This window comes from Amborella trichopoda, chromosome 11 (genome assembly GCF_054954075.1).
Source record: "Amborella trichopoda isolate Santa Cruz 75 chromosome 11, AtrichopodaSantaCruz75HAP2 v2.0, whole genome shotgun sequence".
Lineage (NCBI taxonomy): Eukaryota > Viridiplantae > Streptophyta > Magnoliopsida > Amborellales > Amborellaceae > Amborella > Amborella trichopoda.
In genome coordinates, this window is record NC_142346.1 from 26565859 (window position 1) to 26586895 (window position 21037).

General features: G+C 38.3%; 1 protein-coding gene across 2 annotated transcripts; it reads right to left on the reverse strand.

Annotated features, from left to right (window-relative positions):
- Positions 1-104: 104 nt before the first annotated feature.
- On the reverse strand, positions 105-15968 carry LOC18425826 (Protease-associated (PA) RING/U-box zinc finger family protein). 2 transcript variants are annotated; one of them, XM_006830360.4, is made up of 5 exons: positions 15841-15968; positions 15057-15374; positions 10578-10808; positions 2390-2794; positions 105-1308 (listed from the first exon to the last, which is right to left on the reverse strand). In XM_006830360.4, the coding sequence occupies exons 2-5, from the start codon at positions 15211-15213 to the stop codon at positions 761-763; spliced, it is 1341 nt and encodes a 446-aa protein (XP_006830423.1). In that variant the 5' UTR covers positions 15214-15374; positions 15841-15968; the 3' UTR covers positions 105-760. The 2 variants fall into 2 exon arrangements, with proteins under 2 accessions (XP_006830423.1, XP_088707926.1); XM_088851800.1 differs by lacking the exon at positions 2390-2794.
- Positions 15969-21037: the final 5069 nt, after the last annotated feature.

The following is a 21037-nucleotide window of genomic DNA, read 5'->3' on the forward strand; positions in this document are numbered from 1 at the left end:
CAAATGCACTGTAGGAAACTAGAACCTTTTACAGAGACAAAATTTCATGACTCAGACATGATAAATTTTTTTCGGAAGTCACATCCACAATTTCATGTTAAGAATTATGACCAATCACAAGCAAGTCCGCATTTGATAAACTTTGAAAACTTACTGAACAGTATACAGTTATGCCAGATGGATCATCAAACCAATCACATAATAGCAGTCTTAACCTTTTGAACAAATATAAGAAAACCAGCAAAGAACATTCACAAAAAATGACATTCAACTCACTTTGGGATTCAAGAAGATTACACTCGCTAGAAACCAATGCCAAAACCTGTACAGCTCACCAAGAAAATGCCGAAATGCCTAGTTAGCCCTCTTATGCTCACCACCAGTTACAAGGGAGATAGCGTTGATCCATTTTTGGAAGGGCAGATACGAATGGTGCCTTTCACCTGTTCACAATAGAATGATCATTTAGAACTCTTTAAATTCTGAGGAGCATGTTTCTTTCATTCCTATCCCCAGAGCGTTTGCTCGTGCATGTGCCATGTAAAAACCAAAAAACAAAAGGGATTTCCTCTGATAACGAGCCACTCAGCCTAATAAATAACCTTGTTAGTCCTTCCTTCTACCGGAACCACGAATCTTTTTGCCTAAAGCAGAAGTCAAAGACTCCATTAATTTCTCAAAAGAGCGTCACCACCAATCTGCTGACCCATGTTTCCTCTTTTGATGAGTCATTAGGTCTGTCTTTTAATTGCAAGTTGCATCAGCAACCAGGTAAGGAGTGGGCAGAGGCTAGAGGAGAGATGCTTGCAGCTGACCCACTGCAATACAACAGGGATGGAAGCCGTTCTGATGATGATTCCGCATACAGCGGAGAGGCATTGCTCGGGCTGGGGATATATGGGGATGCAAGTCTTGGGTCAAGAGGAGGGTAGCCCAAGGAATGGCGAGATCTCTGCGATGAAGATGGAAAATTCCTGATGTTGTAGGAGCTCCTGCTTATGCTTAGAGACGATGAGAAACTGTTAGATCTATGTGAATGAGGCATGTAAGAGGTGGCTGTCATCGAGAGGGAACTAGCACGAGAGGAGTTGGGAGACCTGAATGATCCACTTCTTCCTATTTGTATGGCAGGTGAAGCAGCAGAGGAAGATGGGACTGAGGAGGCCATTGAGGAGGAGGTAGGGGAAAGGAGAGGGGTGCATTCAGAAGCTGGGGGTTCACCGGTGCCTGTCCTTGCATCGCGCTTGCATACAGGGCAAAATGTTCTCCAGATTGTCAACCAGGAATCCACACACATGGCATGAAACTCTGTTTACAACCAAGAAAACACATCAGAAGGAATCAACCTTTTATCTTTTCGGCTTTTCCCATTTAAGAAGATACAACTTGGTCAAGGAAAATATCACATTTCCATTCTCAAAAAAAAAAGAAAAGGGGAAATATCACATTTCTTTTGTGATATGAAACCAAAATTTCTCATATTTTGAAGTCAAATATGGCAGTGTCTTTGAATTTCGAATTCAAACCACTCCATGAAGTCAGTTAGATAGCCATTTTCTCAGCATCTCAAGATTTCGGCTCATCCAAACAATAATGATAAAAAAGTGGGAAAATATATCCGTACACCCTATTTTGAGGTTTCATTTCCATCAGACCTAAGGTTTGAGAACATTTCTTGCGGCATAGAAATCCCATATAAAATACATCTTCTAACCCCCTGGACCAACTTTACCTCTTTCGACCGTCCCATTTTAGCCCAAATGAAAGCAAGAAAGACGCATGCGTCTATTCTTTTCTAAAACCCCCTCTCTCTCTCTATAACAGTCACTCTCTTTTTCTCTCGGTCTCTCTCCCTGCGTTTCTCCCCAAAACCTCTCTCTTTCTCTCCCCCATCTCTCTTTCAACCTTTTTCTAGAGAGAGAGAAACTCATTATAGAAAGAGAATGGGGTTTAGAAAGGAATACATACACAAGTCTTTATTACTTTTGTTTGGGCTAAAAAGGAGCGGCCAAAAAGGATAAAGTTGGTCTAAGGGGTTACAAGATATACTACATGGGTTCTCTATGCCACATGAAATGTTTCCAAACCTTGGGTCTATTAGGAAATAGAACCTTAAAATAGGGTGTACGAAGATATTTTCCCTAAAAAATTAGTAACACTTATTAACATTTGCATTCATCTCAAGATTAGTATCCACAAATGCTCGTCGGAAAATAGTGCCATTAACTGAAAAAGAAAAAGGTTGTAATTCAGCTAACACTGCTGGATTCAGGGCCAGAATGAAAATACGTTATGAAACGATTTCACAAAAAGAAAAAGAAATCACCATGGTACTAAAAAATAGGCAACACAAGGTAATCATGATGTGACTGGGGAAGAACAAACATACTGTGGCAACATGGCAACACTCTTAGCTTATCCCCTGGAGCATAGTCCTCTAGGCATATAGCACATGTTCCAGCTGTGCAGTTATCTTCTAGCACAGAAGTGAAAATGAGGCTTGGCAATGCCTTCACTAATCGGCTGCTCATCCCATGGAACTCACGAACATGAGGGGTCTGAGGCCTTTCTCGTCGTATGCGATGCCTACGAACAAAGAAACATGTTGCAAGCACAGCAGACAATGCAAGTAGCGATATGAAAGAGATGGCCATGATAGACCACGCAGAGTTTTCAAAATTAGGGATTATCCATAGCTCCAATCCTGATGTACCCGCAAAGGTTTTTAGTACTTCACCCGATGCCTTGGAAACAAATATTGCATGTATTTTCACACCTGCAGAATTCCCTGCCACTGTTTTTCCATTTATTTTAGGGTTACCATAATATCCAACATAAAAATCCACAAGAAATTGCATATATGTCAATTATCAGCGTGGTCAAGGAGCCACATATTGAGATAATCATTAAGAAATGATAGCAGAGACAACGCTATGTTTTTCTTTAAAAGGTTGATTGTTTAAATAAGGTAAGTGTACAAAAAATGTCTCATTCCTGGAATCTGGTAGCTATATGCAGCACAAGTGGCTGCCAACCAGGCTGGGAGAGCTATACCACAATGACCTTAGGTGGAGAAGAGAAGGACAAAAGGATTGCACATTTGGGAGAAGAGGGGGCAAGGACGCCCAAGAGAGTATGGACTGAGTCTTAAAAAATTCACTCAGCCACTAGCATTTGAAGCGCCTGCCTTTGCAAGACAGTCAGCCTCTGAGTTGCTTTTCCGTCAAATGTGACTCCAATAAACTGTTAGTCCCAAACTGAGATGAGAGCGTCAAAAGTTCAAATAAGAGACCAGGGGCAAGATGCCGATCCATTCGCCCAGGAAATGACATTGCTGGAGTCACCTTCAACGATCAAGGCTGATATCCAAGAGCGATTGAACTGTTTGAAACCTTCGAGAAGGGCGAGAGCCTCAGCTGTTTGGGAATTAGAGACGCCAGTGTACTCAGAAAAGGAGGTCAGAACCAAGCCCTTGTGGTCCCTAAATAGCCCTCCAATTCCCGCAGGTCCCGGGTTGTCTAGGGAGCAACCATCGAAATAAGTTTAACAAGATCAGGTTCCTGTGGTCTCCACCACAGGTCCGGAGCGACTCGATGCTGGCTGAGATTGAGCATAGCCAGCCAATCCAAGTCAAAGGCCGAAGCAGGGAAGCTGTTGAAGGTTTTGTGGTTTGATTCCCAGAATATGATCGACGATTTGATCCTTTTGGATAAGGTAGCGAGAAGGACCTCTTACCACGGAAGATCCCTCTATTACGCTCGTTCCAGACAGTCCAAAGGAACGCTTCCATGGATGCCTTCCACAGAGGAATGCCCGATTTGGCCCAAGGGAGAGAGTGGAGCAAGGTGAAAAGGAGGGGGATGGTGCAAGGTGTCACCCATTGCCAGTGAAGCAGCTGAAGAAGAGCTCCCAAAATGTAATGGGCCACAGAGCAGTGAATGACGAGATGGGTGTTTGTCTCCTCCGCGGCCAGGCACATGGCGCACAGGTTTGTAGCTCGTCGACTGTTAGGACTCTATCCGAGAGAGCTATCCAGTCAAAGACCTTGATCTTGGAGACTGGGTCACAGGGAAAAGTGGGGGCCTCGATGAGTTCCCTATAAAAGGAGGAGACCAACAAAGTCCCTGTTGGTGCTGGGCACCAAATGATTGTCGTCACAAAGGGTCAGAAGGAAAATCCAGCAAAGGAGGGAAGAAAGGTCGAGAAATTCCTAGAACTCAGCATCTGAGGGCGATCTCCTAAAGATGGGGATCCAGACTCTGGCAGACCACTGTGTGGTAAACAAATTTGCTACGGTAGCTTGGTGGTTAGGGGCTGAAAGAAAGAGAGAGGAGAAAAGGTATTTGAGATGAGTGTGACTTATCCAGATGTCGTACTAGAATCTCACTCAAGTTCACCTTCTTGATGGAAGTGAGTGTTGCCTTTGAAGAGGTAAAAAAAGCTGAAGAAAGATCTCCATACACCCGAGGACCTGCTGTTGGCTTGACAACTGGGTAACCATGAGGTTCGATCGAGGTGGTATTTGTTGCGGATGACCTGCTGCCAAAGGTGGTTCTCTTGGGCAGCATAACACCACCACTTCCCCAGAAGAGCCATATTGGCTTTCCTGAGACCACGGATTCCAAGACCACTGTGGTGGCAGGGTGGGCATATCTTGTCCCAGGAAATGAGATGGAATATGTAGTTGTTAATATCGCCAACCCACAAGAAGTTTCTCATGAGTTGCTCAAGACAGGAACTGACTGATGCAGGCACTTGGAAGAGAAACATTTGGCAGATGCCCACATTGGATAGAGTGGCATTGATAAGGGTTACTCAACCTGCCGAGGATAGAAAGCGGCCTTTCCAGATAGCGAATTTGCGATCAAATTTATCGATGACATGTACTATTGACTTTGTTTGGATTTTCCAATCCACAGCGGAAGGCCGAGGTAGCTGGAGGGAAGATTTTCGACATTGGGAAACAAGGCATCCCAGTCATCTTGGTCTTATTCATGTTTACGTTAACCTGTGGCCCACTTGAAACACTTTGAGGAAGAGAAGTAGGTTGTCAACCTCAAGAAGGGAGGCATTGCAAAAGACCAAAGTATCGTCCGCATACTGTAGGTGAGTTATAGTGGGTCCTTGGGATCCAATCATGAACCCAGATTGGAATAGTCTATGGATGGAATGGCTGAATACTTCGACCACTATAGCAAAAAGGAATGGGGCACGGGGGTCATCTTGACGAAGCCCCCTCAAGGAAGGGAAGTAACCTTTGGGAGATCAATTTATTAGGATTGAGAAATGAGGGTTGGAGATGCAGCCTTGGACCCATTTCCTCCACCAACTGCCAAAGCCCATATAAGCGTGTGTTTCATCAAGGATAACCTAGTCAACGTTGTCATAGGCCTTCTCCCAGTCGAGTTTGATGTCCATACCGGGGTTTTAGAGAGGTGCCTCGAGTGGATTCATTCATGGGCGATTAGGGCACCATCAAGGATTTGGCGGTCCTTTACAAAAGCACCTTTGCTGGGGGGATGGAGATAGCAGAGATAATGCTATATTTAGATCATCAAAAACTTCTTCGAAAATGACACTTCAATCCATGCTCAAGTAATTGGTATATTTGTCCATTTTGTAAGTGCTTTTTGCATGAGAATGCACAAATGTGTACACCAGTGTTCCCAAACATGGATCAGTGGGTGGATTGTCCACTTCACATATCCATGTTGGACTGCTGGATTGGTGATCGAAATGGGTCCAGATCGGTCCAAATCGATGATCTAGAAATATATTAAAAAAACAAAAACTAAAACAAAAATAGAATAGAGTTTATGGGGTGGGGAGTTAGCGAGGACTTAATAAAACATTAGATAAGCTCAAAAAAATATGGAAGCGATTAGTTGGGGAACTGTATTCGGTCCTTGCCAGTTCCCGGAATGGATCAATGATTCCTGATCCGGGTTGCCAGGCTTCAAAACACCGGTGTGTACCCATGCATGAACCTTGACATCCATATATGAGATTTCTAAACTTTTTTCTAATGTAACCCCAACACATTCCTACACAAGCAAACAAAAATTGTAATGCATATCGTCTGTGGTTTTGCTTCACCATTAGCTTTGTTCCATCTCGAGAGCGTAAGTGTTGCCCCCTTAAAACGAGGCTTCTGAATCCTTAAAGCTTTGAGAAGAGTATTCTCCGAGGGAAAAGAGAATAGAAACGTAGAAAGAATCCAGCAAGAGAGTTCAGCCACATCCCAAGTTTCCGCTGCCCATCTCTGGATACCTTTAACGTCATTTCTCGGAGGCAAGAATCTTCCCACGAGAGAAAGCCTCAGGGCATGTTCGAGAGCAGCAGAATGTTTTCCGCAAGGTTCCCTTTGAGGTTTGAGAAGTTGAGCATACGTTGCAGAAAGGAGTGGTGGAAGGCAAAGGTTTATGGAGGCCGACGTTGGTAAAGGAAGGTTGGCAAGAAGAAGCAGGGTGAGGTAGGTGAGCCTGATGGCGTGAGGAGGCAAGGTGATAAGGGTGGGGAGGCCGAAAGGTTGGGCGCGAGGTGCAGGATGAGTGGAGGGTAGGGAAGGGAGTCAATTATGGAGGGGCAAGTTGGTCTAAATACAAGACTCAAAAAGGGCAATGGGTAGGCCCCACGAGTGGCAAAATGAATTCATAGATTGGGAATGCTGTCTGACTAATATGACATAAAACTTGTTTGAATAATAAATTAGAAAACTGCAAAAAAAAAGTAAACTAATGTCTTTTACAGCTTTGAATGTGCAGAAGTATTGAATAAATGTTTGACAACAATATAGCAAGTGAAGTTAACTGTCGAGGAAACCCAGGCTGTAAGCACCATGGGGGGTGCTATAGATCACAAACCATGCATATCCATCCATAAAAGATGGCATTACACGAGGCGAGACTATTTGCACCCATGGGATTATAGAAAGACAAATTAGCAACAAATAGAAAATGAAGCAAATGATGCCCATAAAATTTAAATCGATTACTACTAGGATAATTGTTTAATCTCTCAGGTAACATAACAATATAATAACACAAGACAAGAATAACCGAGCACAAGATTATAGTCTTCATAAACATCACATGACAGTTGAACACATGTATAATAAATCAATCAAGAATGAAAGTGAGATGGAGATGACATAAAACTGAAACTAAGTTGCAAAATGAGCGAAAACTACATGGAGCAATAGCCTAATTAGCTATGTACTTACAAGGACATTGGTCACTGGCCACATGTATCCTACATATTTTCCTGTTATGTCTTTCTGGGCAACTTTATCGAGGTGAAAGGCACATGATGATCAAGGTCTTCTGAAATTCCTTTCATTATATCACAATCCTCAAGATTTCTACATGCCCACTCACAGTTACCAATATCATGACATAATTGGTAAATAGGTGCCAGATTCCAAGGAATTTTCAAGACAGGACATAACAATCAAATTGTTGCATCCCATTCTGAACTATGGACATGTAAATCAACACACCCTAACTTGTATCCACCTTCAATAAAGAATGTAGCATGACGGAAGACTAAATCATTACTACCATTCAGATTTATTATGATCATTTGCACACTAGAATGATCCAACTGATATTTTAGGGAACCATCTATGTCTAATCTCGCATCAAAAAAGGAAAAAAAAGGGAAAAAGGATGTCCACTCTCATGATAAAAGAGTTTAATATACTTTCTCAGCCATAAGGGAAAAGTAGATCTCTACTGATACAGTAAATACAACACAAAAAAAGCAAGAAAAAAACAACCCCTCAATAAAATATTGATAAAACATTATTTCCAAACCTAACCAAAGGGATATATTTAATTAAGTATATCACCGGATCCAACAAGTTGAACCTTATTAAAGTACATGACGTAGCACCAAGGGGCTCGGCTCCTACATGAGTGTGCCACATGAGGTTGGGCATAGAAAGAAAAGCCTTCTGTATGATTGGGAATTCTAGTTAGTTTTAGGATTTAGGAGTTCCAAAGGGCACTAGGTTCCCAAACAGATTAAAAAAGCAGGCTTTGGGCCTTATAAAGGTTTCGTAATAACGGTCACAAGGGACAATACAAGGTCCAAATGAAGTAGAACTAGGATTAGGGCAATGGGAAAGGGTTTAGTTAAGTTAGAGCCATTTTAGAATTTCTACAGGGTTCTGCTAGAATCTAACAGATCCAGCAAGACAGGAGGATTATGAGATAGAGTGTCAAATTAAGCCAATTTACAGTTTCAACTCAAGTTCAAAAGCTATGGACGGTAGACATGTGGTTAGGGTAGCTTTTAAGCTAGTTTACTTGGGGTTTGGAATGATTTGGCTAGTGTTTGTCGAAAGGTTTGAATGAGCGATGAATTTGGTTGTGGCGAACATTGGACGGGGATGTGCCGCACATGAAGGGAAAAAAAGTGGCCTGAGCCACATGCCAGGGTTTGGGACTATCTCCACCAAAAGAATATGAGGGGCTCTCATATTGGACAAGACTATCCCAAACCTATGATACAGTTTTAGAGCACTCGTTATACAACAAGAGTTGACGGATATCTCCTCTCAAGGTGGTCTCTCACCCGATTGAAAACTCAAATTATATTTCACAACTTGAATATGATTAGCCAAAGGCCTACATGGCTATTTATACGGAGTTCCAAGTTCTATTGCTCTATAACTCTTGAATAGGAAACGAACTCCTAAAGATTCGAGGGAAATATGGAACTCTAAGGTTCCTAATCCAACAAAGATTGGAACCTTACTTTCTAGAAACCGAGCATAACTTAAATAAGCTAAAATTAAAATCCAACTGCAATGATGACCAAATAACGAAAAGAAAGAAACCTAATACACTTTGCAAACATTCAACCATGATTTGAAGCCAAAACATCCAAAATACAAAACGCCCATAGAGATGCAGGTAATAGATCTTGAAGAGATTTTCAATTATGTTTCGGATCGCCCCAAATGGACATCCTTGTAAAAAATTATGCCTTCACGAAGAGGTCATCAATATAGCAATTGGAATCGAGATCCAAAAAAGTGGAATCAAGACTCCTAGAGCAGAAACAGGATTCTAAAGCAGAATCTCCACTTGGGGTGCGAGGTTCCAGTAACTATAGTTTCAATGACATTAGGCCTACATCAGGGGTCAGCGTTGAGCCCATATCTCTTTGCTTTGGTTGTGGACGAGTTAGCTAGACAGCTACAAGATGAGGATTTGCGGTTTATGTTGTTTGGGATCACATGGTTATAATTGATGAGCCTAGAGATAGCACAAACGCAAAGTTAGAACTTTGGAGGAACACTTCAAAATCTAAAGTTTTTAAAATTAGTCCGGCTAAGATAGAATATATGAATGCAAGTTTAGTGATAACAGGGGAAGAAACAAGGAATTAGTGATAACAGGAGCTGAAACAAGTTTAGTGATAACAAGAGCAACGATGTGCTTCTAGAGTCTTATGCGATCGTCGCATACCAATGAAGTTGAAGGGAAAGCACTATAGGACGGTTGTAAGACTATCCATGCCTTATGGAACGGATTGTCGGCCAATCAAGAACTAATATATAATAGAATGAGTGTAGCTGAGATCAGGATGTTTAGATAGATGAGTGGCATGACTAAAAAAGATGGAATTCGGAATGAATACATTCAAGGGAGCTTAAAAATAGCTCCAATAGGTGATAAAATGATGGAAAGTAGACTTAGGTGGATTGTTCATGTGCAAGGTCAACCTTCAACAACACTAGGTACAAAGGGTAATTTGGTTCAAGTGGAAAGCTCTAAAAGGGTAAGGCTAGAATGATAATACCTAGGATAGTAGCTACACTAATTTTATGAGAGAGGCATGCCATTTCCTTTTGACAGTTACAATTGTTTCTCTTCAATTTGTGCCCTACTAAGATTGAGGATAGCACACGAAATGTGTACTTGAACGAATTTAGTACAAGTGGAAATTCCCTTCAAGGGTTGATGCCCCAATTTAGAGATGAAGAAGTTTTCAGGTATCCTAGGATGCATGAGTTCACCCATGTTTTCACTTGATTTAGGTCTTGTAAATCTCCACCTTATAATCATGAATTTGGAGCTCCAAAAATAGTGCAGTTTTAATGATCTTTAAAGAACTGAAATGAACAATGCAAGACATTTTTAGGCTCAAAATTTGTTTTCTTTCCCCCCATAATCTTTAAGGCAGCAGAGGAGATGAAAAAGCTATCAAGTTTTGGATTCTCAATCCATCTCAAAGGTGGATTCTGGAAGGGTGAACTCACTAGAATAGTTGCGTCTGCATATGCACCCAAACCCACCCTTCAAAGATATATTCCACAATTGTAGCTAAAGCACATGCCTTTATTTGATATTATCCAATACTATTTGGAATAGTTCATGTGTATGCTAGATAACATGGGATAGGCTAAATGAGAAAGGTGGCAATGGTGATTAAGTGGCAATTTGTTATGTGATACATTTCAAATTGAAATACTTGCTAAATAGTCTTTTTGGTCTTCTAAATGAAGAGGAACTGGCCATGGTATAAATAAATTTCAGTCAAGAAGATAAAAGGCTAATATGACTTACTTGCAACCAATATACCGCTATCTTCATTGTCATAAATAATAGCTGCTTGGAATCCTGCTTTCTGAGCAGTCCTAACTTTATCCTCAAAAGTGCATCCTCCTCTAATAATCAATGCAAATCGCGAGTTAGCACCTTCAACTGAGATATTTTTGTCAGTCAATGGAGTGCACGCATCGAGAGGTTCAGCTACATATAAGGTCCCACATACTCCGGATCCTTTAATTGAAGGAACTGTAGAAATACAAATGCACAAAATGTCAAACTTTGAGTAATCCACCATATATGGTCACAGGAATATTACCCAATGCTATCATCATCCAAAAAAAATAGGTTAATATACTCAGAAAAGGAGTAATAAGAAAGCAGTAAAAATAATTTCATAAAGAAAATAACACAAAACATGCTAAAAGGGAACAAGAAGAAGAAAATATTGCCAATTTTGAATATGACAAGATTAGTGTTGAAAACATCAGGTATGTCCATTAGAAATCACCCAACCCACTTAGGCACAGCACCCTTATAAAGCCTCAAAACCCCCGAACTAGGATAGGGCGTGTATTGCCACAAACTCACCCAAGTTAGTATAGTAACTCGACCAAGTTGCCAGAAACTTTTGTTGGGGGGTGGGGGAGGTAGTGTAAGGTCACTTTCACATCCTCTAGCCTCTACCGATTAGAAACGTTTAGATTTGAACGAAAACAAAGGGTTTGGCTAGAGTTAAAAAACATGTGATCTCTTTGTAATTCTAGCTCGATATTGGTTGAAATTCGATACCTAAGCCTGTTTCTCACTTCTCCCCTGCGTCATAGGATTATTTTCCACAAAAAACCACTCAAGGTCTAAGATTTGCGAGATTTCTAGAAATTGAAATACTATTTTCCTGAAAATTTCAAGAACATGAATCAAAATCAAATCCAAAATCTAGTATACAGGCTTCTTGGGGTATTTGAGGATCCCATGAAAAATATTTTAGACAACTTTTGTACCAAGCACAAAGATTGGAGGATTAACTAAAACATTGTCTAGGTAAATTGGGTTTGATTTTTTCAATTTGAATTCAAATAAATTTTTATATTTTTATAAGTGAGTTTTAGGCAAACGAAATTTTTTATTAAGCTTCATGGTTTTTTCATAACTTTTTAAATTTTTTGGATTTGTTTTTTTTACAATTTTTCCAATTTCATTTCTCAAGGGCAAACAAGGAGAACTCGGCAAGTCAAGTGACTTGTCAGACCGACTCACTCTGGGCTCCAGTGAGTAATACTAGGCAATATATTCAATAGACATATGAGAAACAAGATCATTGAAGTTACAAATAGGTTTAGTAACTTATACTCAGCTCCAATAAAAAAACTATTCCAATCAGCCCCACCCAAACCCCTCAAATTAAATAAATACATATATAAGTCTTTGATCGAGTTTCTCAAATTGAATTGAGAAAATGGATAAGCCAGATGTGTCTGATGATAATGTAAGTGCAACATCACAACCAATTGCAACAATTATTATGAAGATTATAAGGAGAGTCAAATGATAAAAACTTTGACATTTCGTTAGTGACATACTCTCAAGATCATATTAGGATGCAAACTCAAAAACACTACCCAAAATTTGAAAGCAGGCCCTAATTTTTTCAAATTTTAGGAAGTTTTTATGCTCTGATAATTAAGAATTTGTTTCAACTACATATCCATAGGATGAGCATAGCTTAGATGAGGATGTTGAGATGCACGAGTAGCAAGATAATAAAGGACAGAATTCGGAATGAATACATACGAGGGAACTTAGTGTGACTTCAATAGGTGATAAGATGTGGGAAAGTAGACTTAGGTGAGCTGGCCATGTGAAGCATAGACCTAATATAGTAACAATTACGAGGTGCGATTTGGTTCAGGTGCAAGGCTTCACAATGGCAAGAGGAAGGCCTACAAAGACATGAATAGAAATTGTGAGCAAAGATACGGTGACTTTGGTCTTACTGAAGGTATGGCCCTTGATAGAAAAAAATGGAGGAACATTATTCAAGTAGTTAACCCCAAATAATTGGATAAAGCTCCGAAGATGATGATGATGATGAAAGATTTTGTTCCAACAATAAGATTGGAACTTGTGCCCAAATTTGGAAGGGAAAACAATTCTACTACAAAACTCTCAATCCTCTATATTAAATATAGAGACAAAAACTAGGTCCGAACCTGAGTTTTTAAGATGGCATGTGTCAGTTTCCAAACCAAGTTAACCAAAACAAGTCAAATCAACACAGATCAACTCTTAGAAGTTGCTCCAAATGTTATATAACATACTCTCGATTATTACTCCTATATTTCATTGACCTATGCGATAGAAAATTACAAATAAAAGGGACCTAGAAGTCCAACAAAGTGTAGCAACAAAAGCTAGTCAATGATATGTAAAAGCTACATCTAACCAACCCCTTTTCCCAATTATCTCTCCTTCCTCCACCTTCATTTTGTGAGCTGTATATCCTGAGATCATTAATATATTTGTACCCTTAAGGGCGTAATGGTCAATATAAATCGTAAGTTCATGTTAAGGATATGATTTCATAATAATTCATTTCTTTATTCAAAATATGAAAATAACATTTTAATAAATATGAAATATAACTTGTTTTGGATGATTCTAATAAATGCTTTAAAAGGCATGGGACCAAAGAGCCCCTAGGCTGCTTAGGCAGTTCTGGCAGCCTCAGATTTGAGGCGGCCAAAATAAACAGAAAAAAAAAAAGAGTTAGGGGGCTGCCTAGGCAAGCTTTCACCTAGGCGGCACCCTAGACAGGCCACATAGGCAGCAACCTATGCCACCCATGGATGCCTGCCTCAAGGAAGGCCGGCAACACGGCCGCCTTAGCCTAGGCAGAGTTGTTCCACCCAGTCTTGAGGAAGAGACAAAGCAGCCCAGATGGTCCACCTTTTAAAACACTGGGTTCATTTTCTCATATTGTCTTGTAATGGTATCAACATCCAACGATCTTGCTTCTCGTTATGAACTTCTCTATTTTTTATTTTTTTTCTATTTTTTTTGAAATTGTTGACGTTTATGAACTTTTCTAGTTTGAAGAATAACATAAAAAATTGTACAATATTAAAAATTATACTAGACTAATGAGTAGCACTTTGGTAGAGACTTCTTGATACCCCTTTCTATTGTTAAAAGACTCATTGGTACCCCTTATTATGGATGATTCGAAGCGTTAGAATAAAATAGACAGTGCCATTGAGGATTCTGATCATTGGAGGACATAGATGAGTAGACTAGCATACCATTACGTCCCACATCACACAATACTAACAGTGCTACTAATACTGCTAACGAAGGGGGGTTCAAAAAAAAATGTTTGGAAAACCAATACATCTCCCAAGAATTGTGAGTCATATGATTATTGTATCTCACTTTTTTTATAATCATTTTCACGTGTTAATGGAAGTTACTTTATCAAAAACATACCAGTTTTTCTTTTTAGAATTTCTTCATTTTTGTTATTTTTTAAAAGATACTTGCAAAAAGCTGACCAGAAAATATTTTTCTTTCCAAATCAAACTGAGTAACATTGTGTTTTGGAATCAAAACATGAGTCACATAATGGATGGATTAAAAAAAAACAACATGGGTGAACCCACAATAGACTTCGAAACATTTACAATACACTCAGAGTTACAGATGTTGGCCATCTCCATCCAGAATGCTAAAAGAATGTTAGGGAATCAAGTTCAATGATCACACTCTATTTTATAATAGCTAATAGGACAGACCCAATGCTACACATCATCATCATCCAAGCCTTAGACCCAATGCTACACATAAGAGCTATACTATCTTCACTTACTCATACTCACCCTGTAGAAAACCACAATAAGGACCCAAATAGCCTAGCAGCAGTATATAGAAGTTCAGCATATGATGCAAATTTGAAATATGCCAGTTTTCAGGCCGTTCACAAATTTTGAGAACTATTATTTTCTTTTTGAACCCTATATTCACTGAAGTAAGGATATATTCATATGTCCTATTTTCTAGTTTTCACCCTATCAAGTGAAAAATGCATGCATTCTGTATGTTTATTAGAAAGCCTTTACCCACCACAGCATTCATATGAGACTCAACTATTCCAGTTTTCCAAAACAGGTTCCCACGAGTTAACTACTCAACCAAGTTACTCTCTCCCCCTCCCCCCCTCCCACCCTCTTCCTTCTTTACTCTTCCTCTCAGGTTTCAACCAGAGTAACTGAGATTCTTCCTGATAATGCATGAAGCTAGATGATAAGATTCTATTGAGCATCGTAGCATGCTTATTACAAGGAGAAACATTAATAGCATACGCAGTAAAACTAATAAATCCAATACTTATAATACAGTAATCTGATTATCCAATGAGACAAGCATGAGAGCTGATAACTAAAACTAAAAGAGCTAGCAAATTAACTTCATATAGAAGGCACAGAGTTCTTGGTTTCTTACCAAAGTTTGCCTCAATGTCATCAAAAGACAAGGACACATTTTGGCCAATCAAAACTACACTTGCACTGGACATGCCCACCACCAGAGAGACAATTATACACAAAAGGGGAATATAAACAAACTCCCCTCTATCTCCCTTGAACAAATTGCTAGCCATGCCTGTACAACTAATGTCCAAATCGATCCCGCTATACTTGAATATAAGCAACCTCAGTCTCACTCATATATTGTACAAATAAATCAATTCACCATCAGCCCCAATATTAAATATCTGATTTCTTGATTCGTTTCCTTATTGATAGCCTGCTGATATCAAGCCTAAGAAGAAGAGGAAAAAAACAAAAGGAAACTTTCAGAATAAATTTTACAAGGTCAATTAATCATATAAAACTTCACATAGGGCCATAAACCCTAAGCACGAAGGAGGTAAAAAGCAGGCCAAATTTTTGATACGCACCAAAAAGCAGAAAGGTGGGGAAAAAGAAAAAGGGACACCATTTAGTCTAAATCAAGATCCATGAAAAAGACATTAATGAAGATCAGAAGTATATGCTCTGAAAGACCATGTAAAACGATGAGAATAAAACTCAGGAAACCTAGGATGAAAAAGTTAAGAGAAAAGCGGAATATAAAAATCACACCCCAGAAAACAACCCATGGAAGCGATTATTTTTCTGGAAAATTCGAATCGAGGGGAGATTGCAAGAAACCCAAAAAAGGAAAAGAGAAAAATAAGATGAAAAAGAAAATTGATGAGGGGATGAGAGAGAGATTGAGGTGAAACCTGAAGATCATCAGAGGAAGAGAGAGTTGCAACCGCAAAGACGAGTGAAAACCAAAAATGGTAACGTCGGAATGGAAACGTCGGCTTCCATAATGTTCGAAGGTACAAAAACCCCAAAACCTCGTCTTTACCCTTTTAATCCGAGGTGAGAGAGAGAGCAAGACGAATGGAGAGAAAGATGATACGGAATATCCCCCGCTGCTCGAAAGAGCGGCGATTATTAAAATATTGCAGTTTTCCATATTTCGCTTTTTATAATGCCATTGACTTAACAGCACGTGAGATGCGTTGCAAAACTCGGATAAGTGCTGGGATTGTTTATCCACATAGCCGTGTCGTGTCGAATTGCTAAATTAGGATCTGGACCGATCCGAATTAGTGATATAAAAAATAAAATTAAAATAAAGATTTATAGAATGGGGTTATTTATGGATCTAAAGTAAATATTAAATAATATATATATATATATATATAAGGGTGTTTTAATAGGAATTGGGTTGAGACCCCACCATCTCATAATTGGTTCGGTCGGAGCACTTCTCATCCAGATCAATGATGAAATCGATTTATTTTAAAACACTTTACCGAGATGCACATGGCAACAAACTACCTCTAAACTTCTTTTTTTTTTTTCTAAAAGCAAATCTAAGTGTTAAATAAAAGCCAAAAGATATGTTACTCTCACAAGAATAGAATGTTTTTTTATTCTTTCAGGTAAAACCCAATTAATTTTAGGACCCTAAATTTTGATGATGCAACTTCTTCAACCCATTTATTAACTTCAATGAAAAAGATTTCCTAAGTGTAGACCATCCACTTAGATGGTAAAATCTAAGTGTTAGAAGCTCAAATTTTAATTTTCTTTTCTAGAATAATCATCTAGTAACTCTTAAGTTTTTCCAAAATTTTCATATTCAAAAAATTTAAGTCATCTGACAGAGAGCATTGGAATCTATACTCCCAAGAGAGCATAGTATTCGTGCTCTAAATAAAACTCCAAATATCGGGCTATCTAGGCACCAGCTTGTTTTAGTAAACTCACTTACCTTTGTTCCATCCAAAAACATGAGTAGAATTAATTTTCCCTAGTAGAATAAGGAAAGAAAAAAAAAGTGACTACGTTAAAGCCCTTGAGTAACGAAAAACTTTTCTAAATGGAGAGGGGATAGCAAACGGGAAGAGGTATACATACATACTGTCGTGGAAAGTGGCCACTCTTTATCTATCTAAACCATTTATTGTGCTCTCTATAGAGTATAGACCTCTTTTAATCGGAGTATAGACCTCTTACCCTTTGCTTAACCGACACTGCAACTTACCAAAAAAAACCCGACACTTCACACTTAGTTGTCGCGGTAACACGTGAGCCGGCGCTTGGGCTACCAAAGCGCTAAGGGATAAGTCCCGCCAGCTATTATTTCCATCCCGTGCCACCTCTAATTACACTCTAATTCAAGGGTGCAGTTTGCATACGGATAGGCATACGGATGTATCCGTAGGTGTAGACCTAAGGTACACCTTTAAATTTTATCATGGTATATAATTTTAATATAAAATGTTCTTAGGATTATTTCAAAATCTATTTTTATATCTAATTATAAAATTTTAAATTTCAAAAGTAGTTAAAATCAAGTTATGTTGTAAAATGTACTATTTTTTAGACTTAAAATCTTTTTATTTTTCATAATCTTACATCTCGAGGTCGAGATAATCAATCAAAGGGTTTTTCAACATTAAAACTACCTTTTCTGATAGATTTTTTAGGGGCATATGTAGTTCTACGTTATAAAGTAGCATCCTTATATAAACTTTATCCCTAATTCAAAGACCAAAGTGTAGACTATCGCACATGTCATTACACTCTAATCCAAGGTCTAATTAGTAATTACACTCTATTCCAAAGATGGAAGTGCTGACTATGATACATGTAATTACACTCTAATCCAAAGATGAACGTGTAGACTATGATAAATGTGGTCCGTAATTACGTTATGCCCAGCTATAGTTTTTAGGAAAAATTATCTTCGTACCACTTTATTTTACAATATATAGTTTCGTATAATTTTATGTGAAATTTATAGTTCTATCACTCTTTTTTTTTGAAAAATTTGTAGTTTTTCTTTTTTTTGTCACTTAGTCCCATATTAGAAACCGGCTTGATTTTTTTTTTTTTTTGACAAATTTGTATTTTTTCTTTTTTTGTCACTTAGTCCCATATTAGAGACCGACTTGAATTTTTTGTTTTTTTTTTTTGCATTACGTAAGGTTCTCATGATTATGGGAAAGAATATATGGGATGATCTGATGTTCAAAACATCGGACAACCTAACTATGGGGCACACGGTCTTAAAAGTTTGATCTTTTTTACGAAGACAACGGTCTAGGATTTAGAATCTCAAAATGCTTGTTCTCGCACAAATATATCGTGAACAAGTTGTCTGAGATTTGCATTTTCAGACGAATTTATTTTCCAAATTTCTATTAATGTTAGTGGACCAATGTTACTCGATGATTCCTTATCCTACAAATCCCACAAAAGGTTCGGCAAGCTCATATTAAAAGAAAGAAAAAAAGGAGAAGAGAAAAAAAAAGGGAAAAGATATATGAGTGATGAAAGAGAAATCAAGAAAAGAAAAAAACTACAAAGAGAAAGAAAATTCCCAATATACAAACGACATATGAAAAATGTATAAGATGGTCAGGGGCAATTCCCTAGAAAAATTTGACCATACCATACTCATTTAGGGGGAAAATAAAAAATAAAAAAACCTCAAGTTTCAAAAAATCCAAGAGCTCCATAGTGCCACGAACATAAACTGCCTACCAATCCTCCCAAAAAGTTGAATCAAAATCCGAAAGGCTCCATGGTGGCATGAGCTAAAACTGCCTACCAATCCTCCCAAAAAGTTGTCGGTTATGTTTTTCTTGCACTTTAATTTTCATAGGCAGTTTTAGCTGCATCATTCTACCATCAATACTCTTGTATGTAGTAAAACAATCCCAATGAGGCCACATATGATAGGAACATCATGAATTAAGAAACCTTTACTGCCATATCGAAACCCTCATATGGATTGTTTTACCTCATACAAGAGTATTGATGGTAGAATGATGCAGCTTGCAAGACCATTGGTTTTGGGACAATTACTATCAAGATGTATAATGGAGTTATGAGAACCTTGATTGATGTTAAACATGTTCCAAATCTGTAGAAGAATCTTATTTCTTTGGGTGCCTTGAACTCTAATGGCCACAAATTTGCGGAGAAGGTGGAGTTTTGAAGGTTCTAAAGTGTGCTCTGGTTGTTATGAATGGCAAGAAGATCAAACCGAATTTAGATATTGCTGCTTAGGAATAATATCACATATAGGGCAGTAGTTTTTGTATCTGATGTTGGTGACTTTAACTTGACTTTATTGTGGCATATGTGGTTGGGCCACATGGGTGCGAGAGCTTTGACGAAACTTAGCAAATGTTAATTGATCAATAGCGTGAAGAAGTACAAGTAAGACTTATGTGAGTACTGTGTCTATGGTAAGCAGTGTAGGGTGCAGTTTTAGATGTCAAACCACAATAGTCATTCTGGACTATATTCATTCATATGTATGGGGGCCTGCATTGGTTGTCTCAAAAGGTGGATCTTTATATTTTGTTTCCTTCTGGACGCTCCGAAAAATGTGATGGTTAGATTGATTAGGATGTTTCAATAAATATTAGACTCCAAACAAATTATCAGAGAACATCATAATTGCGGCCAAATTATCCCATGCATTCCATATCATAGAAACCATGTTTTTCTATCATATACTTAGAACGAAATAATTCCAGAGGTTTAATCTTTTGTTACAATTTCCATCAAACTGGAGTAGGTCGAATACTCTTGATTCAAGTCTTGAAACCTATACATTCATTTCTAAGAAAGAAAATATACAGACATATGAAAGAAAGGAATAATACTAATAGGCATATCAACTAATATATCTTACTTTAAATGCATAAATGTTATTCCTTGAGTCTGTTCCTTCTCCGGGAATGGGCTTCAAGTGGATTAAAAGCAAAATAAAATAGATTTATCTCCCTCTATCTTAGATATGTCCCAGAGGACAATCATATTCATCTTTGCGGTGGTTTATTACCTTCATCCTTATCTTCTCACGTTGATGCGAATCCACACGCTGATCTTCATTTTGATAATCATGGATTGAAATGGATTAATTTGTACTCATAGGTGTTTTCTAATGATAATTATATATTCAGTCAATGCTTATCTTTAATTTGAATTTACGGATCCATTACTCAACATAATTATCACATGAGAAAAATCAAGGATTCTAGTATCTTCTATCATCCGACAGTTAAGCTTCTGAAATGTAGTTTGACATGTCTTCGTACGCTGATGCAAGTCCACGAGTTGATCTTCATTTTGATAATCATGGATTAATTTGTACCCGTTGGTGTTTTCTAATGATAATCATATATTCAGTCAATGCTCCTCTTTACTGAAATTTATGGACCCATTATTCAATAGAATTATTGCATGAGCAAAATCAGGGATTCAGGTATCTTTTATCATCCGACAGTTAAGCTTTTGCAACGCAACATATCTTTGTATTTCTTCAGCTGTTTCTTGATGGTAAGTCTTTTGATTACAAAAATTGGTGAGACTAAAGAGGCTCAAATATTAACACAAGGGTTCAAGTCTTGCCTTAAATGGACCACAGATGAGAGAGATCTTGTCTATTCAAGCTACTATGTTTATGTTGGAAGTTGCACAACAATACTAGTAAATTGTGGATGTACTAGCTTCCACCATATGAATCAAATAATACCACACCTTTTAAGGGTGATAAAGCAGCGAGTCAGAAATCCAATGGTCTTAGTCCCATGAGAAAATTCCTCATATAAAGAGAGAAATCCCAATTTTAGTGACTGAGGGTCATCTTAACTGTTACATATGGCTCATAAAGCTTTTAAGGCCTTAACTGCCAAGGAATACAGGCGATGGGTTAATTCACCTCTGGATGATATTAAACTTTAGAGTGAGGGATATGTTGCCTCAAATATGATTCCCTGAGGGTCTGGCTTAATCCTAAAACACGAAGTTCTAGGATGTCAGTCAAGGCATATCTTAACTGAAGGTGGATATGGTCATTAAGTTAAACTAATTACAAACATTCCCCAATTTATATCATTCTTG